This window comes from Anolis sagrei, chromosome 2 (assembly GCF_037176765.1).
Source record: "Anolis sagrei isolate rAnoSag1 chromosome 2, rAnoSag1.mat, whole genome shotgun sequence".
In the NCBI taxonomy this organism is placed as follows: Eukaryota; Metazoa; Chordata; class Lepidosauria; order Squamata; family Dactyloidae; genus Anolis; species Anolis sagrei.
In genome coordinates this window covers 256,108,952-256,136,230 of record NC_090022.1, presented here as the reverse complement: position 1 = coordinate 256,136,230, position 27,279 = coordinate 256,108,952, and the positions used below count along the sequence as shown (strand labels likewise).

At 35.9% G+C, this 27,279-nt stretch overlaps 1 protein-coding gene across 4 annotated transcripts in view; it reads left to right on the top strand.

Moving 5' to 3' along the window:
• ADGRV1 (adhesion G protein-coupled receptor V1) overlaps positions 1–27,279 on the top strand; it is a 280,553-nt gene that overhangs the window by 86,941 nt on the left and 166,333 nt on the right. For 3 of the 4 annotated variants that reach the window (XM_067464543.1, XM_067464544.1, XM_067464545.1), the window contains 23 exons: positions 222–385; positions 744–837; positions 3,576–3,608; positions 3,989–4,067; positions 7,568–7,706; positions 8,679–8,820; positions 10,036–10,298; positions 12,598–12,773; positions 12,849–12,973; positions 13,427–13,593; positions 14,083–14,229; positions 15,640–15,747; positions 16,403–16,655; positions 17,121–17,243; positions 18,062–18,284; positions 18,783–18,987; positions 19,647–19,793; positions 20,635–20,890; positions 22,039–22,241; positions 23,085–23,261; positions 24,276–24,458; positions 25,218–25,397; positions 27,085–27,249. In XM_067464543.1, the coding sequence (XP_067320644.1) occupies positions 222–385; positions 744–837; positions 3,576–3,608; positions 3,989–4,067; positions 7,568–7,706; positions 8,679–8,820; positions 10,036–10,298; positions 12,598–12,773; positions 12,849–12,973; positions 13,427–13,593; positions 14,083–14,229; positions 15,640–15,747; positions 16,403–16,655; positions 17,121–17,243; positions 18,062–18,284; positions 18,783–18,987; positions 19,647–19,793; positions 20,635–20,890; positions 22,039–22,241; positions 23,085–23,261; positions 24,276–24,458; positions 25,218–25,397; positions 27,085–27,249 (3,752 nt within the window). The remainder of the gene's footprint in view (positions 1–221; positions 386–743; positions 838–3,575; positions 3,609–3,988; positions 4,068–7,567; positions 7,707–8,678; positions 8,821–10,035; positions 10,299–12,597; positions 12,774–12,848; positions 12,974–13,426; positions 13,594–14,082; positions 14,230–15,639; positions 15,748–16,402; positions 16,656–17,120; positions 17,244–18,061; positions 18,285–18,782; positions 18,988–19,646; positions 19,794–20,634; positions 20,891–22,038; positions 22,242–23,084; positions 23,262–24,275; positions 24,459–25,217; positions 25,398–27,084; positions 27,250–27,279) is intronic. The other variant, XM_060761771.2, reaches the window with a different exon arrangement.

The window sequence follows — 27,279 nt, the reverse complement described above, 5'->3', positions numbered from 1 at the left end:
GTATTTCACTAACATTAGGCATAAAGTGTCATCCAACTCTGATGTTTTTCCCTGAAATTGAGACTCTAGGAAGTGTATTTGCAATTGCTAATATTATTAAACAATTTATTTATTAAAGTGTTGTTTAATTTATTTATTAAGTATTTTTATTTCACTTCCTCATAATTATACCAACATTATTATTATTCTACTTATTTGAAAAATAATTATTTGCTCCCCAGGTGTCATCAATGTAACCTATGCAACAGTTTCAGGATTGCTTGACTTAAAGAATCAGACTGAAGGGATATTGGCTGAACCAGGTGTGGATTATATACCCTTATCAAGATCACTGCTTATAGGTGAAGGTGAAACATCAGCCGTCATAAATGTTACTATTTTGGAGGTAAATTGCAATTCTATTTAGCACTTGTGAAAGTTAGGTTTTGATTACTGTACAACTTAGATAATAATTCATGATGTCTTTTGGTCTAACAATTTATACTAATGGTACTGTTAATAAAAAGAAAGAAAGAATGTAGATAATATACAAGTGGGATAAACCTGTTTAATTCTCGGGATGTCAGATGTAGTAAGTAGAATAATTGTTCTCTTTGTGGTGCCTCTAGAGTCTACCTTCCACTACCAGGCAAGGTAGATCATCCCCACATAGATTCTGTTTCAGTCTGATGGGCGAACTGTTATTTCTGCAATGTTTGCTGAAGGACAGAAAAGGTAACAGTTACTCTATATCTGTTTTGCAGGACAATGTCCCAGAGATACAAGAATTCTTCCTTGTTAATCTCACATCTGTGGAACTTATCATGCATCCTTCAACATCTTTCCCTCCCAGACTTGGTATAAATTTGAAATTTTTGCAAATTGATTGCATGCTTGTTTGTAGTAACATGCATAATATATGATTTCAAACAATTTTCAAATTCCTTTCGTAAAAATCCTGGTTTATGGTCAGTGGTAGTTAGTGCCTCCCATGACATCTGCACAGTAGAATTAATACAGTTTGACTAGTTGAACTGCCATGGCACAATGTTATGTAATACTAGAATTAGCTCCTCCCAAGCTGCCTTGCTTTGTCACATGGCAGGGACTAACTAGAAAGTAAACATGCTAGAGATCAAGTGCATGCCAATTTTCTGTCTACTATGGGGGAAATCGGATTGTAAACCATCCCCATTCCCAGCTGTGCTGAGCTGTAGGGCCAGTGTCCCATTGCGGAGGTGTTTGACAGCATCCCTGTCTGGAGACATGTCTGGTCTCATTTTGTGCCTGTGTAGAACTGCCCTTGTTCTGAGAATAAGTTTCAGCACTTTGATATTTCCTTTAAAGCTTGGATTAAAACCTGAAGTGGATTCTACTGACATAGAAGTCACCACTCACTACTGCTTTTCCAGTCTCAGCCAAATGTAGTCATAATTTTGAAGGTGCTTGCTCTCAGGAAGCCGATAGTGGAATGAGTCCCTTTGGGTAGATAGGGCAGAATATAAATACATTATTATTATTATTATTATTATTATTATTATTATTATTATTATTATTTGAAACACAACAAGTTTAGTACACAACAAACAAGATCACTTATGCTGGCTATTATTATTTTACTGACACAAAAACACAGTATGTCACACCAAATGAGATCTATATGCTGGATTTCGTATCACAAAATTACAACTCAAACACTTCCCAAGCGTCTAGGACTGTGTGATATATTTTTGGATGATGTGTGCAGATCCTAGTAAGGTGGCCTTTTGCTGTTGACAGATCATGATTTTGTCAATGTTTATTGTTTCCATTATTATTATTAATTATTATTATTATTATTATGTAACATACAAGGGGAAAATTTTACAGATAAGACTTGCTCTGTTCTCCAGTAACATAAATTTCTATATACACGGAGTAGAAGTGAAATAATACTAGAACCTTTGCCACATTGCAGGGATATTGTATTATTAAACACAAAGAAAAATGGCACGTTGCTTTAAATAATAATTCAAAGTTTAATTCAGTTTTAATATGGTTTTTTGAACATTTTTTATTATAATCTTTTTCTGGTCAGATATTCTTTTAACATTGGAGAAAATGTAAGAAACAGTATCTTGATATCCATTTTAAAGTAATATAAGTAACACTTCCATCTCAAGTTTTATTCCATCATGAAATCTTATTTTTATTGAGCTGTAGACAGTTTTAGTAACCAAATAAAGAAAAAAATAGTTGTTTTTTTCTGAGACATTTAATCACAAGTTGTCATGTGAAACAGCTTGTAAGGAAACTTTCTGAAATGAATTTACAAAAAAGACTTCTTTTCCAAAGTTGGAAAGATAAAGGTTTGCACTTTTTCTTTCAGTGGTCAGAAGACCTTTACTGTTTTAGCTATGCATGTATATGTATTTTATACATGACAACTTCTAGAAATGTATTCTTGGGAAAGAGAGCAGATTATACATATTGCTGTATATGTTTTCCCTTAAGTTTTCATCCTACTTTTGGCAGCTTTCCTCTGTTTTTTTTTCTTTTCCAACTTTTGTTTATAATAATACTATAAAATGCAAATTAATTAAAGCTGTCCCAAATGGTTCAATCAGATATCAGAACTGATCAGTTTATTTCACTTTGATATATATTTTGACGTTGAAAGTCACCAACTTTATTCATTGATCAATCTAATTTACAACACATTTGAGTCGCCTAAGGGCTGAGAAAAGCGGTATATAAATGAAATAAATAAATAAATTTTCATCTATGTCTACTTGAACACATGTCCTTTTGCTTTCAGTGAGACTTCAGATAGGTGCATGTATGATTACAGAATTATAATGAGCTCCTAAGGAGAAATTGATGTTGAAGTGTTCCCACATCAAAACCTCTAATCTGTCCAAAATCCTGTTAGGATCTTGAAAGGAGGCTGAAAGTAGTAAAGAAGCCGATTGTATCTCACCAAATAGGGAGATGATGCCCTTCACTCCTCATCCACAATTACCCTCTGCCCTGATACACTTTGTTTTCTCCTTCTACAAGGAGTCCCATCTTTGTATTAGAAGCCACTTTGTAAATATCGATATATCTGACTGGGAAATGGCAAGATAAGACTCTGAGATCAGATTGGCTCCATTGAATTCAGCATTTAGAGTGAATATTCTGATCAGTTATGTCCGATGCATTATTGGACAACTGGATTGTAACCTGACAACATATACATACTATACATTAGTAGTAATTTGATATTACTAAAACTGCTTAGCCCCATTCTACAAAATCCTACAGCAATATGTATAATCTGCTCTCTTTCCCAAGAATACATTTCTGGAAGTTGTCATGTATAAAATACATATACATGCATAGCTAAAACAGTATCCATGAGATACTTGGACCTCTCCTGTAGAGAGTTTTAGTGTCTTTCTCTTAACTTAGTACTAGAGCTCAGTAGCAGAGAATTCATTTGGCATGTGTTTCCATTGATTTTGGCCAGCTTGGCTTTGCTAAACACTTTAGTGAAGCTAATGTTTCATAAGAAAGTTTCTTATTGTAAACAGCTAATGTTTTCAATCTGATTTTTTTCGTTCGCCTGCTTATAGAGTTCACTGAGTTAATTCATTACAAACTAAAAGGTAAATCAAAAAATGTATTTGTTTGAAACCTGTGTCCTAGAGGTAGTATATAGAAATTTTTAGTTTTGTTTTATTGCTAGATGTCTTTGCCCTTATTTCCATTCACTGGTGTTGTATTTCTGTTTTTAGAATCAGGCAGTCCACATGCTTCATGAATTAATCTTTCTCTGTGTATCACATTATATATGTAGAAACCACATACACAAACACACACCAATGGATCAATTACTTTAGGTTTATTTTCGGTTACCTGTAAAAACATAAGTAATTTTTTTGTTTTCCTATCCAGAATTCTGGGAACATATGTTATTTTCTGTCCTAGATATTTCTAAGATATTTACTCAAGTCTTACACAATTTTAAAATTTGTTTTACGTTTAGATGTAAATGGTTTGGCAGCACAGATTATTATTGATGCAAATGATGGAGCAAGAGGAGTAATTGGCTGGCAAAACAAAAAGTAAGTCTTAGCCTTAAAGTTAAGTTATTTCATTGCTTTCATTTGCTTTGAGCACTCCAGTATTTGTTCAGATGGCATGGGCATAATGCAGCACTTCCTTGGAGGCACTTTGTTGTTCATTCGTTCAGTCGTCTCCGACTCTTCGTGACCTCATGGACCAGCCCACGCCAGAGCTCCCTGTCGGCCGTCACCACCCCCAGCTCCTTCAAGGTCAGTCCAGTCTCTTCAAGGATGCCATCCATCCATCTTGCCCTTGGTCGGCCTCTCTTCCTTTTGCCTTCCACTTTCCCCAGCATAATTGTCTTCTCTAGGCTTTCCTGTCTCCTCATGATGTGGCCAAAGTACTTCAACTTTGTCTCTAGTATCTTTCCCTCCAGTGAGCAGTCGGGCTTTATTTCCTGGAGGATGGACTGGTTGGATCTTCTCGCAGTCCAAGGCACTCTCAGTACTTTCCTCCAGCACCACAGCTCAAAAGCATCGATCTTCCTTCGCTCAGCCTTCCCTAAGGTCCAGCTCTCACATCCGTAGGTGACTACAGGGAATACCATGGCTTTGACTAGGCGGATCTTTGTTGCCAGTCTGATGTCTCTACTCTTCACTATTTTATCGAGACTGGACATTGCTCTCCTCCCAAGAAGTAAGCGTCTTCTGATTTCCTGGCCACAGTCTGCATCTGCAGTAATCTTTGCACCTAGAAATACAAAGTCTGTCACGGCCTCCACGGTTTCTCCCTCTATTTTCCAGTTGTCAATCATTCTTGTTGCCATAATCTTGGTTTTTTTGACATTTAGCTGCAACCCAGCTTTTGCGCTTTCTTCTTTCACCTTGATTAGAAGGCTCCTCAGCTCCTCCTCGCTTTCGGCCATCAGAGTGGTGTCATCTGCATATCTGAGGTTGTTAATGTTTCTTCCAGCAATTTTCACCCCAGCTTTGCATTCATCAAGCCCCGCACATCGCATGATGTGTTCTGCATACAAGTTAAAAAGGTTGGGTGAGAGGATGCAGCCTTGCCGTACGCCTTTCCCAATCTTGAACCAGTCTGTTGTTCCTTGGTCAGTTCTTACTGTTGCTTCTTGGTCCTTGTACAGATTCCTCAGGAGAGAGACAAGGTGGCTTGGTATGCCCATCCCACTAAGGACTTGCCACAATTTATTATGATCCACACAGTCAAAGGCTTTAGAATAGTCAATGAAGCAGAAGTAGATGTTTTTCTGAAACTCCCTGCTTTTCTCCATTATCCAGCGGATATTGGCAATTTGGTCTCTCGTTCCTCTACCTTTTCTAAACCCAGCTTGAACATCTGGCAACTCTCGCTCCATGTATTGCTGGAGTCTTCCTTGCAGGATCTTGAGCATTACCTTACTGGCATGAGAAATAAGGGCCACTGTACGGAAGTTTGAGCAGTCTTTCGCATTTCCCTTTTTTGGTATGGGGATATAAGTTGATTTTTTCCAGTCTGATGGCCATTCTTGTGTTTTCCATATTTGCTGGCAAATGGCATGCATCACCTTGACAGCATCATCTTTTAAGATTTTAAACAGTTCAGCTGGGATCCCGTCGTCTCCTGCTGCCTTGTTGTTAGCAATGCTTCTTAAGGCCCATTCAACCTCACTCCTCAGGATGTCTGGTTCTAATTCATTCACCACACCGTCAAAACTATCCTCAATATTATTATCCTTCCTATACAGATCTTCTGTATAGTCTCGCCACCTTCTCTTGATCTCTTCAGCTTCTGTTAGGTCCCTGCCATCTTTGTTTCTTATCATGCCAATTTTTGCCTGAAATTTACCTCCAATGTTTCTAATTTTCTGGAAGAGGTCTCTTGTCCTTCCTATTCTGTTGTCTTCTTCCACTTCCATGCATTGCTTATTTAAAAATAGTTCCTTATCTCTTCTGGCTAACCTCTGGAATTGCGCATTTAACTGGGCATTTCTCCCCTTATCCCTGTTTCCTTTTGCTTTCCTCCTTTCTTGGGCTACTTCCAGTGTCTCAGCAGACAACCACTTTGCCTTCTTGGTTTTCTTTTTCTTTGGGACGTACTTTGTTGCTGCCTCCTGAACAATGTCTCGGACTTCTGTCCATAGTTCTTCTGGGGCTCTGTTTACTAAATCTAGTCCTTCAAATCTGTTCTTCACTTCCACTGTATATTCGCTAGGAGGCACTACCTAGGTAATTTTTAGATGACAACAATAGTCCAGAGAAGGACACTAGTGTTTCCAGATTACTTTGGCACAGTTCTGTCAAAGTCTAAATTGCTTTTAGATTCTATTGGTCAAGATAGCTGTTTGAGTAGACAACTCCATATTTCTTTTTGCAAGTGCTTTCTTCTGAGACGTCCAATGTAATCTAGGGATAGAACAGAGACTTTATGGTCATAGATGCTAACTGCTATACAACAAGGAAGTCTGGTCTCTATTGTATACTAAACATCCTATGATAAGAATATTTTTCAGACAAGGACACTAGTGTTTACAGATTGTTTTGGCACAGTTCCAGCAAAGTCTAAATTGCTCTTAGTTTCTATCAGTCGAGATAGCAGTTTGAGTAGATCACTCTATATAATCACTGAAGAATGGGAATGTAATTCTTCATTATTTTTTCCTCAAATGAAGAAAAGAGCTTTTTTGACCATTTTCACACTATGAGAAAGCAATTGAAAATCTGTTTTCAAAACATATCCACAGTTTGGGATTTATTGTATGCAACAATTTTCACATACTTGTTTTTCACAGGAAACAATCTTCCTATGCAAATAATATTTTTTTGGTGTGGAAATAGGATTTTCTATGCAGAAAATGCTGTTCCCTTTGCAGAAATATTGTTCACTGAACAAAACAACTATGTTTGATTTTTTTGCAGAATAAGTTTTACTACATGAAGATTCTTATCAGTCCAGTAGGACTGTACTTGCCAAGGTTTCTTGATACTCAGTAGAATATTTCAAACCATGTTTTGAATAATTTTCAATATTCTTTCTATTTCTACCTGGACACTCTTTCTGTGTGGAGAGCTATATTGAAATTTTCACTTAAAAAATAAGCTTAGTTGTAGAAAGCATTCAAGCTTGCTTTCAAAATGATCTATTTCAAACATTTGCTTTGAAAATAAAATGGCTAGGGACTATGTTACCATGAATCCTTGGGTGAAAATGTAGGATAAATGTAATAAAGGTGTAATGTAAAACATGTAGAATAAAATTTTGGCATGTCTTATTAAAAGACTTGATCAGAACCTTGGAAAACTAGTGCATTCAACAGTAGACAATAAAGGGTTAAAGATGTCCAATCACATTGCTGTTTCAAACACAGTATTTAATTTCATGTACTTGTTTGCAATAAAGAGTAGGTGTTCACAACTAAAATATCTTTGCACTACACTCTTGCACTGATAATGATTTTCCATGAAAAATAATTCTGTTAAGCATATGAATATTTGTAATGAAGTCATATACTTGCTGCCAGTAAAGATAATGGGGAACATTTCTTCTTTCCCCCTCTCAGTTTTGAAATTAATGAACTGGATAGAAGCTTGACATTAGTGATATTCCGGGACCGAGGTTCTTATGGTGATGTGTCCTTGTTCTTGTATGCTCAGAATCTGGAAGCACAACAGGGACTGGACTTTAATATATCCTCAAGGGTAAGAACTGGCCACAATGCAATATTATTCACCATATCACCTAATTAGCTATTTTGTTACAGAGATACAATATCACCAGGTATAATGCAGTATGATTATTTAGACTCCCCAAGTTCTTGATTGGAAATATTATTATCAAGTACTGAGACCTTGTCCACAAACATATGACAAGAGAAAGTGCAAACCTTTTGATAAATTCAAGATCTATTGCATTTGATTCCTTCACAAATGCAAGACCAAATAAAATGACTGCAAAATGATACAATTGTAACCTAATTTTCAATCCCAACATCTATACATTAATGTAAATCAGAAATAATTTGAACATATATAGCTCCACACAAATATGTTATATGTGTATGAAATGTATGTTCCTGAATGAGAAGAGGATCTGTAAGCACAGAACAGTCTATTTTGATCTAATTTGAAGAAAAACAGATGCACATTTAAATATGCTTTGAATTTCAACAGTATTTTCTCACACTATCCTACTTTCTGAATATATTTTATCTATATGTATGCATTTATAAGCCTATTAGATCTTACAATACACATTTAAAATATGTGTATTGCAATACTTTTTAAAGACAACTGCATTGCAAAATTTGGGGATATTCATGATTTGAAAGATACTTGAATGTTTACTTTCACATTAGTGTGAGGAGTCTATGCCAAATCTGTTTTTTTTTTACAATAATTCACAAAGATAAAATGCTTCAGGAACTCCTTTCTGTAAGTGTAGAAGTTTCTGACCATATGAAAAACTTGAAGTCTGGAGAAGAAACAAGCAGGCATAATCCCATTCATCAGATGCAAAAGTACATGTACATCCATTGTAGACATGTTTGTCATCTGAAAGGGGATTCTAATGCTTCTGATTATTACCAGTTACATTTTTATTTTATTAAAAAACCCTCTTATATTTCAATTTTTATTTATTAAAATATTGTGCCCTATATGTTTTGTTATTAGACTCTTTCTTTTACTGATGGAGAACGGTATAAATCTGTTGATATTATAATTTTTGATGATGATATTCCTGAGGGAGATGAGAGATTCCAGCTAGTTTTAGCAAACCCTTCCCTTGGACTGGAGTTGGGAGAAAATACAACAGGTAATGAATTATTAAAATTGTTACTCTTTCGTCATGTTGTTGTTGCAGAATTCTACAAGCCATCGTCATGTTGTTGTTGCAGAATTCTACAAGCCAGTAGAAGCCTGTTGTTGCAGAATTCTACAAGCCAGTAAGGGGCAATTATATACAGGGTTAGTCAAAATGCATAGGCCAATAAGCCATTCAATTGAATGGCTTATTGGCCTATGCATTTTGACTAACCCTGTATATTTTCTTCAAGGTCATGTAATTGCAAATCAAAGAATAGTTCCGACAGTGGCTATTTCTCATTATAGTACTTGTAGGATACAATAGAAATAATAGTTTGGTGACTTATCTCCTGATTTTTGACACCCCTTGAAAATATTTTGATTTGATTTCATAAAAGTATAGTTAATATTGCTCCACTATGTGCGACTCTGACCAATTTTTTTGATGTGGCAGTGTATGTGGAATTAATATTTTTCACTGCTTAAATAAATTAAATGCTTTATTTTGGGCTTAAAAAAGACACTAATTAATTTTAAAGTTTTTTCTCTTTTTCTGATCCCTACTTAGAAACTGATTTTAAAGGGAAACTTTAATACAGTGGCTCCACTGATCAATATCCCTTCCCCACAGGGCTGTAGCCGGGGAGGGGAGGGGGAGAGGTAAGGGTTCAACCCTCCCCCCAGTTTTTCAGGTTAAAATAAACCTGATTTACTCATGAATTTTAACTGGTTAACTAAATCCCCATGCTAAGTCTATGAGAAGCAAACATTAAATTGATTTAATTAAGTCTATATGAAATATAGAATTATTTAAATTATTTAGTGTTATGGAACTAATCTTCATGATTCGCTATTTTTTTTACACCCCCCCCCCCTTTCTCCCCCTGGTTCCCCCTATATCTTCCTCACATCCCTGGAGAGCTAGAAAATTATTGGAAAATATTTTGGAGAAGTATGAAGGCCTATGAGGAAGAGGAGCGAAAGTTAGCTCTGTCATGAGTTATAAGTCCCATTGAATTCAGTGGGACGTATGTCAGAATAGACTTGTGTGAAATCGAATTGTCTATGTTGTCCAAAATAGAACATTTATAAATATGAAGTTTATAAGAATGGTTAATAATTTTGAATTACATAAGATAATATGGCAATTCCTGTTGCTTACATCACATGTAGATAATATTATACTAGTTGCATAGTAATCATTGCATCCATTTTCTATCCAAAGCTACAATTACCATCCTTGCAAATGATGATGGCCATGGAGTTTTATCTTTCAACAACAGTGAACATTTCTTTCTAAGAGAGCAGACGGCACTACATTTGATGGAAAGTACTGCAGTGCTGACCATTGTCAGGGAACCCCTTCAAGGAATATTCGGCACTGTGACTGTCCAGTATCTTGTTCGAGAAATAAATTCTTCTGAAGCGTCTGTAGATTTGACCCCATCACAAGGCTATATTGTTTTTGAAGAGGGAGTTAGAGTCAAGGTAATATACTGGTAGTTTTTATAAAATGAAATATATTTATTTGATGTCCTATTAATACATATCTCATTGTTTATGCAGACTCTAGTGAAATAAATTGCACTTCTGGGTGGATATGTATAGTAGTGCAACTTAAGTTAATAAAGAGTATTAAAATGAACAAGAAGAAATGCATGGTTTAAGAGCCTAATGGTGTATGAAACAGATAGAGGCACCAGATAGAGACAAAATTTTGAACTGTACAGCTTTAGTCTATTATGCAGTGATGTCTCACCATGCAGGAAAAAACTCTAAACCCCATGCTACAATTCTAGATACAGCTGGCACTACTAAATACAGTGCAACTTATTTTTGAGTGAGCACCAGTTGTTTTGAATTACATATGTTTGCTTTGTTATTAGCACATCATAGAGATACATAGTGTTGTAAATCTCTGACGCAACAGCTGATTACATGCAGTGATTTTTTAGAACATTATATAGAACATTTAAAAATTATGTACATAACATCGCTGCCTGAAATGCTATGATCAGAATTCTACCATCCAATTTTATTGTTTAATTTTTAAAGTTTGGAAGCAATACATACTATGTAATAACCTTATTTTGTTGGCAACAGCCACAGAAAGGCATTACTTCCATGGTATAATGCAGTAAGAAGTTCCAATATTTATATTATTTCCTGTCTTTGTCTGACTTCTGTTCAAGGCCAATACAACAATTCCCAGATATAACACTGTCATTCTGGAGTGGCTTTATTAAAAAAACATGTCTGCAAAACAATGGCGCTTGAACACTCTTAGAACTGACAACATTTTAAAGAGTACTTTGGGATAAGCTGTAAAGTCCATGTATTAAATGAAGTTTAAACCACTTTTGCACCCTGCCATCATAGAAACACCATATGATATTAGGATATGCAAATATGTTATTCTTAATAATACAATAAATTAAGGTGATATTCATAAACACACACACCCCATAGTACCAGGGGTCTAACATTATTACATATGAATAATTACATTGTGACAAAGAATACTTAACCTGTTAATTAAAAGATTCTATGTTCAGTGAATTTCTAAATGAAGTTGTAAAACTTTGGCAGTTATTGTTGTCATTGTAATTGCTATCAATTTCTGACAGATATTTGTAGGAATTTGGATGAATTCCCATCTAAATTGTTTGAAGCAACTCTGTTAGTATGCCATCTGTTCCTGGGGATTTATTTCACCCAGGTGCTTTTTAAGAGCAGCTTCCATTTTTATTTCTAAAATTCTGAGTTCCTCATCAAATAGAGATTTCTAAGCAGGAATTTGTGTTTATTTTAATATGTTTTATACAATTCTTTAGCACAGTGGTTCTCAAACTTTTAAAGCCACTGAGCCCTTTTCGAAGGAAAAGTTTCTTGTGGAGTCCGAATAAACTTTTGGACACAAGGGCCACATTGCATTTTAAAACCAACAGATGGGCTGGGCCAGTGGCAGATGGGTGGAGAATGTTTGTGTGAACTAACTGGAAAAAAACATAAACAAGATATGCACACTGCACATATCTTGTTTGTAGTGCAAAAGAAAGAACAAACAATACAATATTTTAAATGAAGAAAGCCCCATAGACCATACCGGCATGGAGGAGCGAGGAGGCCCTGTATGGCCCCCATAGAGCCCCTGACTGTGCTTCATGGAGCCTTAAGGGCTCTGCGGAGCACACTTTGAGAACCGCTGCTTTAGTGTATTCCTTTTATTGTTTATTATTATTTTGTCTTAATTATATGATTTGCTAACTTGATGGTCATATAACATCGGTATATGTGTTGAAATGATTAATTATTAATTTAAAAAATATTTCCACTGTGAGAAAGAATTTGAAGTTTTGAAGCCTATTCAGAAGTCAGAGCTTATTTCTTCTGAACAAGTTGCTCTGACAGATCATTTATGAGTCTCAGTCCCCACTACTGTTGTTAATTACCAGTTCTTTGTCACATTTAATGTGGCTTCCCTGCAAAGGCCTGCCTGTCTGACTTGAGAGACACAATCAGTCAGAATGCTATCAGTAACAACATTGCTTCTTACTTAATAGGATAAAACAGCCCGACAACTAAAGAAAGGTAATGTAATCATTCATCAGCAATCAATATCATGTATCAATATCATTTAAGGCTGCAATCCTTCTTACTGGGAGGTAAAGTCCAGTGGGTTCAATGGGACTGACCTCTGAGTGTGAATATATGATTGCAATATTAATATTACATTTTCATTTTTAGTGAACCTAATTTTTTCTGTGAATACAATTTTTTCTTACAGACATTGCCTATTACTGCCATACTAGATGCGGAACCAGAAATGGAGGAACATTTCATTGTTACTATGTTTAATCCAACTGGTGGAGCCAGACTAGGCACAAGAACAGAAATTTTGATCACAGTGCTGCAAAACCAGGCCCCATTGGGACTTTTCAGCATCTTTCCAGTTTCAGATAGGTATGTCATCCTGCTTTCTCAGTAAATACAATCTTTTATTTGTTTGTACATAGATTTATATTTTATTTATTTCAGGGCAACTTCTCTTATAATTGAAGAAGCTAATACTACAGTCTACTTGAAAGTATCCCGGAGCAATGGGATTGACACATCAGTGAGTGTGGAATGGGAAACACTGTCCGATACTGCATTTGGGATAAGTAAGTTGATTTGAATAGATCACTTCTTACAATTTGTCCAATAAAGCAAGGAAAATAAGATGTGCCCAATGACTCTTGGACCATTTTACTGGTGTCACTGCCTGTTCATTTGTCGCTATTTTGCAAATGTATTCACTCATTTATGATCACAAGTATTTACATCAGTGATTCCTAAAGTAGGCATTACCGTCCCCTGGTGGACGCTGCAGCGATGGGGGGGGGGCGGTAATGGCCACAGGTGCATTTGGGGGCAATTAATAACTGTAAGGGTGTAGTGAAAGCATTAAAAAAGAAGAGATGATTTAGAAAAAATGATTTCCAGGGGGTAGGCCAAATAAGTTTTGGAACCACTGATTTTCATCAAGGTGCCATCACTACACCAATGTGGGGTTTTCTTCCCTTGTGTTCTACCAGTCTTCATAATAACTGGGTATATTTTCTATTTTCTTTCAGAAGGTGGTTTAAGTGTGTTATCCACCTTACAAAGTTTTATGGAGGATCCAATATCTAGCTGGTGTTTCTTTACAGCAGGAGACCTTTTATATGGCATATTGTTGAGTAGGAATCCAGCTGTCAAGTCTTCAATATATCAGTGGCAGGGTGTTTTTGTACCCATTGAGGTAAATACATCTAGAAAAATATTCTTGTGTATCAAATAAAACGACAAAAATACACCTGAGAGTTAATCTGAAACATTCTTGGTGGTATTTTAAGACACTTGAAAGATTGCACCAAGAATTGTAGTTACTTAATAACATATTTCATTCTGTCAACAATACTGTTCTCTCACTGTAATATAATGATGACTAGGATGGTTTTAAATGGTGTATTTTAATACTGAGATGAATGTTTTTAATGTTTATGTATGTGTATATGAATTTGTGTCCCAGTATTGAATGTTTGCCATATATATGTTGTGCTCCGCCCTGAGTTCCCTTTGGGGTGAGAAGGGCAGAATATAAATGTTTTAAATAAATAAATAAATAAATAAAATAATACTTTCCTAAATTCATATAATGCTAAAAATTTGTTTTGTTGTAAAACAATTGTTTACATATAGTTTTTCTGTGTAAGCAATTTAGTTGTCAGTTTTATTTTTCTCTTCCTAGGAATTTAGTATTGAGAACCCTCTTCACTGCATTGCATTTCAAATCAATGACTCCCCCTATCTAGTAATTATGCAAGATGGATCAAATCAGTTTGAATCTTCAGACAATATTGTGTATACCTTCACCCCTGGATTCCAGTTACTACAGGTAACTAAACTAATCTAATCTAACTTTTGAAAAACAGACCTCTCTTTCCCATATCGCACGGATATTTTTCCTTGCAAGATTATTTCACCAAAAGCCATGACATATATGCTGAATGAGAATAGCTGTTCTAAGAGGGGTGGGCAAAGTGTAGTTTGACATATCCCCCTCCCCAATACAGCATCCTCTGTGCTTAATTTCCTAGATTGCATTCTTAACAGAGTCCTCCGAGTCTTTCTGCAAGTCCCTCTGCCACAGACTCTTCTCTAACCTCCACTCCCCCCTCTGGTTTTTAGAGCATCTCGCGACCAATTTTAAGTAAGCAGAAGCTAGATGGCTATCTGCAGGCCCATAGCCAGGATTTCGATTCGGGAGGGGGGGGGGCTGAGTCTGAGTGAAAGTCTACCCTAGCAAACCTTTTGTATTGTTACCCCAATACCCCCATGCATATGGGATATATTGAGTATGGTGATCAGATCATGATATGAATAAACATAACCGTTTAAATAATGCACCAGTAAGGCCTTTTCAGGAACCATCATGAGAATTTCGGGGGGGGGGGGGGGGGCTGAAGTCCCTCAAGCCACCCCCCCCCCACGCTACATGCCTGGCTATTTGTCAGGAATGTATTTATTGTATTTTCCCACATGGCATGGGGTTGTACTGAATGGCCCTTGTGGTCTCTTCCAACTCTATGATTTCTGTGAATTGCTGATGTAAGATAACATATTAAATAAATTATAATGTTAAATAAAGGAATTTGTGGGAAGAATCAATATAGAATACATTTAAAAACTTATCATTTAAAAAAGGGTTGGCCATCAAATGCTTGATCAATCAATGTGCTGAAGACTGCAGTTATTTTTTAAAAAGAAAATATCTCCAGTGTGAAAACAAAAAAGCATTGTGATGCTAATCCTGTTTGAAACACTTGCACCTCTGATTTCAAGTATTTAAAAAAAGTATTAGGAGAACAGATTCCATTTAGATTAGCCTTAATTATAAACTTCAAATCATTTGCAGTTATGACTACAAGGGAAATAATATTAAAATGAAATTATATAGTATTATTACATCCTACAAACATTGGTCTAACAATATTAGCTAATGTTAGCTTATCTTTCAACCAGCTCGCATAGTCGTCCTCCCCCCCCCCCCCAGGTTCCCCCCTAGTCTGCTGTTACTTTTGATGCTTGTGATTATTTTTATGCTGTTTTATGCTGTTTTTAATTCATTATTGCTTGCTTTTAATTGTATTTTGCTTTGGGCTTGGCCCCATGTAAGCCGCCCCGAGTCCCTTCAGGGAGATGGAGATGGGGTAGAAAAATAAAGTTTTTCTTCTTCTAGTTAAACAAAAGAGATACATTTTTGTAAGCATTAAATTAAGTCATTAAATTGTCAATTTTCTTACAGATACAGTCCATCACTGTGCCATGCAGCACTGATATAAAGCATTTCAGTTTGGACCACAGTCACTACTTGATTATTGCAAGTTGTGCCCCTGAATCAAAATCTCTCCAGGTTGGTTTTCTTTTTCCTTGATCTTTATGTATATATGTATATAATGCTACTTTATATTGTAGACTGTTGGGATTAATGGGTTTGTGAAATGAACTGAATTTTTCCAAGAATCAGATTTTTAGAATTAAAAAAAAAATCAGTTGCAATGTTGGGAAAAAGCAGAATGATTCTGGAAATGGATGAGTCTAAGAGAGGCTGAGCTCTTAGTTTCTATATTATTATGGTTAGAATCCTGTTAGTAAGTAACACATGTATAAAGTTTGGCATGAAAACAGTCAGACATTTCGGTCTAATACACAAAATCCATATAAGGTCAGGGCAGAAGAGTGAACCATGGAGTTCCATTTTGCATGTGAATGTGCATTCAATTTGCACATTCCCTTGCACATTTGGTTATGCATTTGGTTGTGCAGCATTGGCTTTTGACATAAGAGTTACATAGCATAGTCAACACATAACTGTGCCTATAGATATTTATACTGTGTGATCACAGTGTAGGATTTAGCCAATACTTTATCAAGCCTTGTCAGTGAGATTCCTTTGGGGGCTTTTAAATTGGAGAAGAGCATAGTCTTTAGGACTGAATGACATATATCATTGTATCTTATTTGTTGTAGTCTTAAGTAATTGGTGTAATTTTCTCATTTTCCCACAGATTTTCATCTGGAATAATGACATGTTTGTATTCCATCATCAGCTCTCTGTGAATGGAGTTCTTAGTGTGGATGTTTTCTCCAAGGGAGGCTCTGCATACCTAGTCATGGTACCACCAGACTCCAAACAGTCTCCTCTTCTATTCCAGTGGTCAGAGGACAAATTTATAAAGCTACATGAAGTACCAACTAATGGAATAACACAAGTCAAGGCCTTGATGTCTGGATCTGATATCTATTTAATTTTTGTAAAAGGTATCCTTACACATAGCCTTGGCTTAACAGAAATACTCTGAGAGTCAACAGTTTCCATGGAGATAGAAATATAAAATAACAATGAATGTTGATTTTCTGAGACTCTTATCATGAAAATGTATATATGGCTTTTAATAAACAATACCAGTAAGCCCTTCCTAGCAAGGATAACAATGCACTTAGAATGTTAATGTGCCATATTCACCTTTTAAAATGCATATAAGAAGTAGTAAAATACAATTTTGATTTCTTTATTTTGTGTTCTTTTTTCCTCAATATTCACAATTGCAGCTGTAGTAGCCATTATGTATATATTACTGTATATACCCTGGTTAACTCTTGACTTGAAGTCAGGAGTCATATCAAAGTCCATAATTTTGGGCCCAACTTCTGCATGGATATACAAGTACTTGAATCACAGACTTTTAATGGAAAATGTATTCATGTTGTTGTTGTTCTTCACAGGGCAAAACAGCACGTGTGATGTTTTTATATGGGAATCAGGACAATCTTCTTTCAGGCATTTTCAGTCCCTTCCCGTGAGAGCTGTAAAGGACATATACACCTTTCTTCCTCCCTCTGGTTTAGGTAAGTCTTGGAAATAAAAGAAATTTCTTAGAACTGCTATACTCTGAATATTTTCCATCAGAGGGATTCCATATTGTCATTTGTGAAGAACACACCTATGGATACATTGGATGAGAACTCTTGAAACAATTATTTATTTATTTATTTATTGCATAATAAGTGCAACAACATGACAAAAGCATTGACAAATTTATAATAATACATCATAAGTCAGTATGATCCATAAAAGACAGCAATAGAAACATTAAAAAAGACACAAGGACAAACATCATAGTATAAATTGCAAGGTTCTGCTGACAGCTAAAATATAATGTGAAACTATCCAAAACATTTCAGTTTACAAACAAAAATATGATTTTTTTGATAGTAGATTCAAGATACATTCTTATTAAAAAGAATATTTAATAACCTAGGTGGAAAGCCTAGCTTAAGTGATAATATGATAAATCCTTAAGTTCAGCTCCACATCTTGCCAATGCGATGCAGACAAACAACTATTTAATATTAATTACTGGGCTACTTTTGAAGTTGGAGTGGGAGCAATTTGATATGGGTCAAGGGCGAGTCACAACCTGTGACCACTTCTTCAGCCCTTTCTTGTGCAAGACACCTGACCCTGAGCATGCTCTTCTTCATAGATTGCTTACTCCAGCCGATCTTTTACTGGCAGGCCATCCCAGGGGCACTCCCTTGCAAGCCTCAGAATAAAAGCATGAAAATAAATGTTAAGCAAATGTTAACGTCTTTCTTTTCTTTCAGCCCAAACTTCATAAATTTGTTTCACTTACATTTTCCTGTTCTTATGTTTCTTAATGCAGTACACATCCTGTTTGCTAGCAAGCATAAATCAGCAATCTATTACTGGAACTCAGAAATAAACCAGTTTTCTCTACTCCTGGAAGCCCCTCGTGCCAATCATATCACTGCTGTCAATGTAAAATCTCTAAATTCCAATAAAAGTCTAATTGTTCTGACTGGAGATTTGTATTCTTATGTTTATGAGTTGACTGCAGTATCAAATCAATCAGATTTCATACCTAGGTAGGTTCTGATTTTTAGATAAAATATTTCAATTGATTATAATTTCTAAAACCTCTTTGTAGATTTTATCTTCTTACTCCTTCCCTAACTATGTCAAAATATCACCTGTGGTTTGACTTTCTAGTGACAATGTAATAGTCAGAATTCAGAGGTTAATAGGTAAGGAGATAATTTGTAGAGCAGTGATAAAGCTTTCAAAAGAACAGACAAAGGGAAAGAAAACAAATGAAGTATTAAGATAAAAAAAGGGTTTAGTCCTCTGCATTTTTAAATGGACTCTAGGTTCACCTATCTCACTTTCTAAAACCTTTTGTGGTAGAGTAATGAATTAAATGAAGGGACCAACTATTTTGTTTTGAATGGTGTTGGACCATGAGTAATATAATACCTATATACTGGAGATACATCTTCCAATGCAGGGCCTTGATTTGCTACATTTGTTTTGCAAAAAGCAACCTTTAATTATAATTGTGCTACTCCTTTGTGTTTTTATGCTAGTTCAGGTGAACTGATATTTGAACCAGGAGATAAAGAACTTGTGATAGCAGTCAATATCTTCGATGACACAGTTCCAGAGGAAGAAGAATCATTTAAAGTATGGTTGAAAAATCCAAAAGGTGGAGCAGAAATTGGTCTAAATGGTTATGTTACTATAATTATATCATCTAATGATGATGCTCATGGAGTTGTTGGGTTTGCTCAGGTAATATTATGTTATAATATGTTTGCAGAGGGTTGATATAAAAACATGTGAACCATTAAATTCATATTATAGTAAAAGTAAGTAAATATATAATATAGTATGTATATAGTATATATAGAAAATAGTATATGTGTGTAGGGTAGGTTCAAAGCCATGCTGGCCCCAGAAGCCTTTGCTATCACTAATACAGGTGAATGCTGGGAATTACCATCTAGCAACATTTGAGGGTGTCACATTATTCTTCCCTTTAGTCTAAAGTTCCATAAAACTGTGCCTTATTAACAATATTAAGATATATGTCTCAACACTGTTATTATATCTTAAAGTTCCAGTGCTGCATTTATTTAAAACAGCAATGAATTTATCTTACGCTGGAACTTGTGGTATAACCTGATAAGGTGTGTTGCCAATTAAGAATTCAAGTCAAGATCCAAGTTCAGTAATCGATCTGTGACACTATCATGATTTTATTAACAGTGTGAGAATTTTTGTAAATGTCAGGTTATTTTGTGTATTTATTTTGCTAATCTATTTATTTGAGAAATATGAAGAACCAGCTTTCTTCATCCAAAGTAAAACTTTGGGTTTTGTACCTTTTAATACATCCCTTACATATATAGTTATCTACATATTTTTCTGCTTAATTTTCACTTTTATAGAGTTCTTTATTCAAACAAGTAGAAGAATTAGAACAGGACACTTTGATCACCCTGAATATTGAACGCTTAATAAGTACCTATGGACGTGTTACAGTGCAGTGGGAGACCAGTGGGAGCATCAATGATATATTTCCAACTTCAGGAGTGGTATGTATTTTGGCAAACTAACAAAAGTTGCATAAAACATATGAAGTTCTAAGTTTTAGATACCCATATTTACTCAAGTTTAATGTGCAATCGAATCTAAGGCGCACCTCCATTTTCAAAACTCTGAAACTAGAAAACCTGTTTGCTGCTGAATGTAATGCACAGCACCAAAAATGCATTTTTTGTAATTACAACTGCTGCCTGTTTAGAATTCCTTTCTAAAAAAAACAAAAGTGTTAAAACATCAAAGCTTTGTGTGATAGAAAAGAAAACCTTGAGATGCATCTATGCTGTAAAATGAATACACTTTAATTGCCTTAGTTCGATGCTATGGAATCCTGTGGGCTGTAATTTTACAAGGTCTTGAGCCTTCTCTGCCAAAGAATTTTGATGCCTAACCAAACTACAAATCTCAGGATTGCATAGCATTGAGCCAAGGCAATTAAATTAGAGATGAGGTCTCTGAAAGAGGCGCTCCAGGTACAGCTCCTGATGTGCCTTCCCCTGTTGCTTTAGCTCAGCACTATGGTTACTGTATGATGCAAATCCAATGCGCACCCCAATTTTGGCGAGGTCTTTTAGGCAAAAAAGGCGAGCATTAGATTCAGGTAATTCAGTAAGTGTTTTGTTTGCTCGCTGGATTTAGACTCATCAGTATAGACTAGGATCAAAGATGTGAGATTCTATTTTTAAAAAGATTTTTCTATCTCCTCTTTCCTGCTTTTCTAGCCCATACTTTATTTCTTAAAACACTGATAAAGGATTTTTTTTAAAAAATGGGCATGCCTTCCATATATCATGTCATTCTATTTTATGGTGTACTTTATCCTTAAATGTTTAGATTACTTTTTCGGAGGGTCAAGCTTTATCCACGATCACATTGACAGTCCTTGCAGATGTCATTGCTGAGGTTGCAGAGACAGTGATTGTAACGCTTACTCATGTCAACACTGTGGGCATTCAGGATTCCCAAAAAGGAGCAACTCTTGACTCAAAGAGAGCAAAAGCTGTACTTACTGTTTTGCCTAATGACTCTCCTTATGGCATAATAGGATGGCATGCAAATTCTTACTTTATTAACATATCAGAACCTGAAGGTGAGTAAATTGTATGATTTTTCAGGGTATATGGATGTCTTATATCTTATACTTTTGTGTCTGTATCTGGGTATAGAAATTGTTATGATCCCAAAATGTATTGCCATCCTTTACTCTAGATCTATCCAACTTATTTAAGGTATCTGGTCAATTGAACTATACAACTAGATGGGTGCATATTGCATCCTTTTCTGTGCCTATGACACATTATCATCTATATGATTACACAAACTGTTTCTCCTTCATGGTGTCTGGTGAAATAAACACACATGGTAGTTTATGCACCTGTGCCACAACTACCATTTGTGCTGCTAATTTTACAGATCACCACTCGAAGAAACATGGTTACAGGTAAGCAATCATCATTTGCTACCAACAGAGATGGCAGTCAATAATTCAGACTGCATATATATAGATAATATAGATATATGACCTTAATTTGAGCTATCTTCAGAATGTCTTTGAAAGGAAAATGTAGCATGTAGATTTTAATAAATGAGACAGAAAATGAATAAGAATGTTATCTTGGTTCAGCATTCATGTGAGATCATGTGAAACAATACTGACTTCTTTGTTTCATTATTTGGTTAGATTTCTTAAATATTTTGTTCAGGATTTCAGTCATGTCTGGCTTGTTCAAAGTTTCTTGGTCTTGGAGCAATTCAAATTTATTAGAAGAAATATGAATCATCACTGTTATTTTAATTTAGTTAGTAATGCCAGACTTCAAGGAGCTTCAGGATCTTGAGAAATTGAAGAGAACAAAGCAAATTTCGAGCAGTGGCAGATGAATCATTACATCTAAATATGTTTCTAGCAAATGAGAAAATGAAATAATTCTTATAAGATTGAAAAAGATAGGGAAATTAATGAAAATGTGCAATAATGTAAAAACAAAAAAATCAGTCACCTTTCTAGAAAATTATGGAGCACATGTTGCTTTTTGAACTCAAATAAAAGATGTTTCTAGTGAAGTTGTATCTAATATCATCTGTATTTTATGATTAGTCTCTGTTTTGTCCATCATGATTTGTGCTTTCATAAAGTCTGGCAAATACAGGTTTCTGAATTAAGAGAAACCAAATTGTATTAGAAATATATCAGACATATGTATAATATTTTACAAATTTGTTATTCAATCTTTTCAGATAAGTCAACTGTTGTTACTTTACATATTCTCAGAGAACAAGGATTTGTTGGAGATATCAGAGTGCAGTTGGTACCCCAGCCTATTTTTTCACTTCCCTATGTTAATCAAGCAATGGAAAATGAGGATTATAAACTGGAAAGCAAGACAGTTGTCATGGCAGATAACATAACAATAGCTTCTGTAACTGTATTCATTTTACCGGTGAGTATTTGAAAATGCATTTAGGTTCCTAGAAACAGAATATTTTATAGATATAACAAATGTGTTTTTCTGGTTACAATGAATTATCATGTAGAAATGACGCTGCACATTATCATTTAAAATGATACCAGAATATTCTTTATGTAATCCCTAAAAGCAAATGTTTCACCCTTAACTTCAACAGGAATTACCAAATATCTGTCTGTAATGTCTTCTGTATGTAATATCTTCTGGGAGAGCTCCTGACCATCATGGGTACCCTATGCTGACATTAGCAGAGGTTTCCACATGAACAGGTAAAAGGAAAAGGAAATCCCTGTTCCTTCTTTCTTGTTGCACAGGGGCCTCTGCTGACTTCAGACAGGAACCCAAAATGGTCAGAAGCTCTCCTGAAGTCCTGATACCATCCAGCAACAGTGAATCTTTTGTTGGTAGATGTTAGTTGGCCCTGATAGGAGCTCCCAGTTGTGCAATGGGTCAAACCCTTGTGCTGGCAGGACTGGTGACCGATAGGTCAGTGGTTCAAATTCGGGGTGAGTGGGTTGAGTTCCCTCTGCAGGGACATGAGAGAAGCCTCCCACAAGGATGTTAAAACATCAAACCATCCTGGTGTCCCCTGGGCAATGTCCTTGCAGACAGCCAATTCTCTCACACCAAAAGTGTCTTTAAACAACATTGACTTGCCCTCTTTATTACATTAAATGTCTTTGTTAATTAATGCATTCTAGTTTTGAATTAGATTTTTTGATATCCATTTAATCAGAACTTGAATTTCTTCTTACAAGCGGACACAATTAAGATTTAAATTTGTATGGCCCATGAAAAACACTTTTTCTCCTACAGGATAATGTTCCAGAATTACAAGAAAAATTTGTAATTAATATTACCAGTGTAGATTTGCTGGACTCTTCTCTTACTGGAGGGCAGCCATGTGTGAAAAGACTTGGCTTAGAAATAGCTGAGATAACGATTGAAGAGAATGGTGACCCCAGAGGAATATTTCATTTCAATATTACCAAGGTGAGAGCAAACGGAAAAATGTCAGTGCCCCAGATTGTTATCACCTATGACTCATATAATTTCAGACCTGCTAGTTATATACAAAGAATTTGTCTGGATAATCATATCTTAAACCATTTGATTGTGTATATAGACTCTTTTGTGCATGCCATAATTAAACCAGAAAGTCTTCAGTAAATCCCACTTTCCAATTATTTTAGGAGAACCTAGAAAGTAATGATTATTTTCATTGTGATAAATCAGGAGCCTAAATCATGATAAATGGCCTAGTTTCAGACTGCAGCAGCTATATAAACATACTGCCAAAGTGTCTGTAGTGCCAGTTAAGGAGGTTAAAACACTTCCAGCAAAGCTGGAGGAAAGTCTGAAATAAGCTCCTGGGTGCATTGTAGTACAAGCACAATGTAAACCACATCAGATGGCAAAATTGTCTCCACTGAATGAGAAGCACATTATAGACACCCAACATTGTGCATTGTAAAATTTGGAATGGTGGGTAGGCAATGGAAAAATGCTCAAGGGCATGGCTGGCCAGCAGGTGGCCAATTGAATCCCTAGGATATGGAATTGACAACCTCCACTGCTAACTGTCACTCTGCTTGCTTTTTTCACCTTGTGTGCCTCTAGAATGTACACCCGTATTTTGCCTGGAAATTTAAAATAAGCTACAAATACTGTGGATTCTGGAACTGGTTTGAGGCCATATTCCATGGTGAATTTACTCACCATCCTGGTCTTGAACCAGTTCTAGAAATAGCAATCTAATAATCCACACAGCAATACCAGTTTCTGCTGAACTTGTTTCCAACCAAGCAATGACTAGTGTAGATGAGTCCAGGGTGATTCCAATATCTCTGAGTATCATGTTAGATATAGGGTTCTTCAGACCATTGAAGTAGAAAATTAAGATGCCTTTGAACTAACAAGTAGATTCAAAATTATTTGGTCATATGTTTTGTTTTCCTTTTTTTTCTATGCTGTAATACAGACAATTTAAGATTGTTTTCTTTCCAGGATATGAGTGGAACAGTGTCTGGTTTTGAGGTACCTCCACCAGATAACGTTCTGAAGCTTCCAGTTGTTCGAAGCGCAGGGACATTTGGAACAGTAAATTTGTACTGGGAAGCCACACCTACAACTGCTAGCCTGGAAGATTTCACACCATCATTTGGGAACCTTACATTTGCAGATGGACAAGTATGCATTATGCTAATGTTAAAAAGGACACCTATTTTAGATCATCCTGTTGGGTTTACTATATTTTTGTGGCCTGTACTGTTGATTGCTGTGAATCATATGAAAACTCTTTTGCAGATGCTTTCACACTTTTGCTTGCTTTGTGCACTCAGAGCATAATTTGTATGGATCCTATAATAATAAGCTTCTTTTGCCAGGATTCAGAGAATTGATTTCACTGACAAAAGTCCCATCAAATGAACCCACAAGAGGGAAATATTACTATAGCTACCAAGTAATGCCCTCTCCTCTAAGGTTGTGAAATCCTCAAGGACACTTTTTTTGGTGGAAGTCATAAGAGGCAACAAAGGATTGAAGAAATGCTATATGGTGAATGTCAAATATCAGCCTAAAATTAGACATAGGCCATCAAATTCAGTGGGCGGTATTATCAGTTCCAGGATTTCAGCTTCAACCACCTACCTCCCAACCAGAGGAAAGCTTCCCTTCTCTCAATTTGTCTGGTGGCATAGAGTTGTGTTAATTTCCTCATATTCTTTAATTTGTTTGAATCGCCTCTGTATTCACTGTTCCTGATTTTCATGCAGCCATTTAAAATACATTTTCATCGAGTAAAGGAGAAAAGGACCCATTTCTTCTCATAAGTAGTTCTTCTTTACTCCAGGTTAATATAACTTATGAAAAACCATGGGCATTTTCTGAGCTTCAGTATGCTGATCATAATGGCACATTTCTCTGGATTTGTACTATCTTTTCCAGGTGACTGGAGTGATAGAGATCACTATCACAGATGATGACACTGTTGAGTTTTTGGAGATGTTCAGTGTTACTTTGCTTAAAGTGACAGGTGATGCCCGACTAGGAGAGGATATACAAGTGATTGTCACTATTCCACCTAATGATTCTCCTGTTGGACTATTTGGATTTGAAGAAAAGTATGTAAGTATGACCAGGATGTTGCATTTCTGAATATTTCTGTAATTCTGGCTGTATAGGTATCCAGTGCTGTAAGACTGCAGTAGTAATGCTGCAATTCATTACAATTTACTGTAATGTCATCTACATGGGGGCTTTTGAGTAAAACAAAACAAATGAGATGCAGAATATAGGCCATGTGTTTGTTTCTTTTATTTGTCTTTCCTTGTTCTGGTGGGCCAGAGCCAATATGGTCATTCTTTATTATTTGCCGTTTTTTAAAAAAACATGAATTATTATTTTTTTGCCCAGATATTATTATGTTGTGTGAGAGTGTTACCTCTGCCAGTGATATGGGTCAGAGGTGAGGAGGCTCAATGTTTGATGCTAAGACACAAGGGAAGAGAAGAAAATGCAACACAGGGATGCTGCATTTGGTTGTTCTTATAATGTGAAGTTTCAGCTGAGAGGTCCTGTCCCTTTATTGATAAATGGCTTCTTACAGGCCAAAATGAGAAATGCTTTGAACAAAGTTATCAGTTTTGTTTTCATCATTTTTCTTAGTCTGTAATTCTATTTTAGATAAAGCTGCAAAATCTCTTCCATATATAGGATTCTATCTCTTATCTGATGGATTAGTTACCTCAGCACTGTCAGAAAATGGAGTCAATTGACAAGTGACACCTATGGTTCTCTTTCAAAGCTTGAAAATACATTTTGCCTGCAGAAAAACAAAAAGAATGCACTACAGTATCCTGTAACATGTGTGAGCAGTTCTCAGGGAGCCTCATAGACAAGAAGAACTGATGAAACAATAGATTCCATGTCAAATTAATAGAACTTGCCTGTAATTTTCAAGCAGTGAAAGAGATAGTGAAGTGTCCAAAGGCAGGATAAGCCTGTAGCACTAATCAAAATTATTTGATCCCCCCCCCCCCTCCTTAAATTGCATTGTACAATTGGTTCTTTGGCTTACGATACATTAATTCCACTGTTCTAACTCAGTCATTATACGGTTCCTGGCTTCATTTAGCTAATAATTTTGCACAGACGACTTTATTTAGTGAAGAGGAATATAATAACAGGTTTTGATACCAGTGATAAGATGTTGTTTATAAGCAGGATATTAAGGCTGATGTGCTTCAGATCATTCTCAAGTCTGTGGTTGCTAGGACACTGTTGCACTGGGAGGGCATCAGGTTGCGTCCATGTGAAATAGTGTTTGGTACAGCTTGTATTGGTTTGTAATTTATAATTCTTTGGGAAATGCAATAAACAGAAATAATTGCTTTACAAATACACTCACTGCTTTCAGATGCACAAAGAAGAAAATTTGGATCAGTGACTTTTACAGTGTTCAAAGTATTAGTACTGATGGATTTTGCTAAATGATCAAATCTTATTCATTTCCCTTAATATGTATTGACCCAGTGAGGCTGATGTGTGCACAATAGCAAATATTTGGGTGCATGCCGTTCCTGACACTACATCTGTGCAACTAACATTTTGGAGTGAACAGATGATTCCCACCCTCAATGGGGAACTTCATGCACTATACTGAAACAAAGTTCTGCACTTCCCTTTTGAAACACCAATGATCTTTGGCCAGAGCAGCGTTGTTCTGACTATCCTCCATTGACAACATTTCTACATTCACAGTGTTAAAGCATTCCCTTTTCTAACTCTTTTCAGTCTCCTCCACTTTTTTTAGGTAACTGTGAAGGAGCCCCAATCAATTGATGACCCAGCAGCAAATATTTTTCTTACTGTAAGCCGGAGTGAAGGGGGCCAAGGAGAAGTCCGGCTTATCTGGATCCTTGAGGAGACTGCTAAATATGATCTCACCCCTCTTAATGGAACAGTTCTCTTTGCTGAGGTATAGCGATTTCTTCTTAGTATTGCTTCT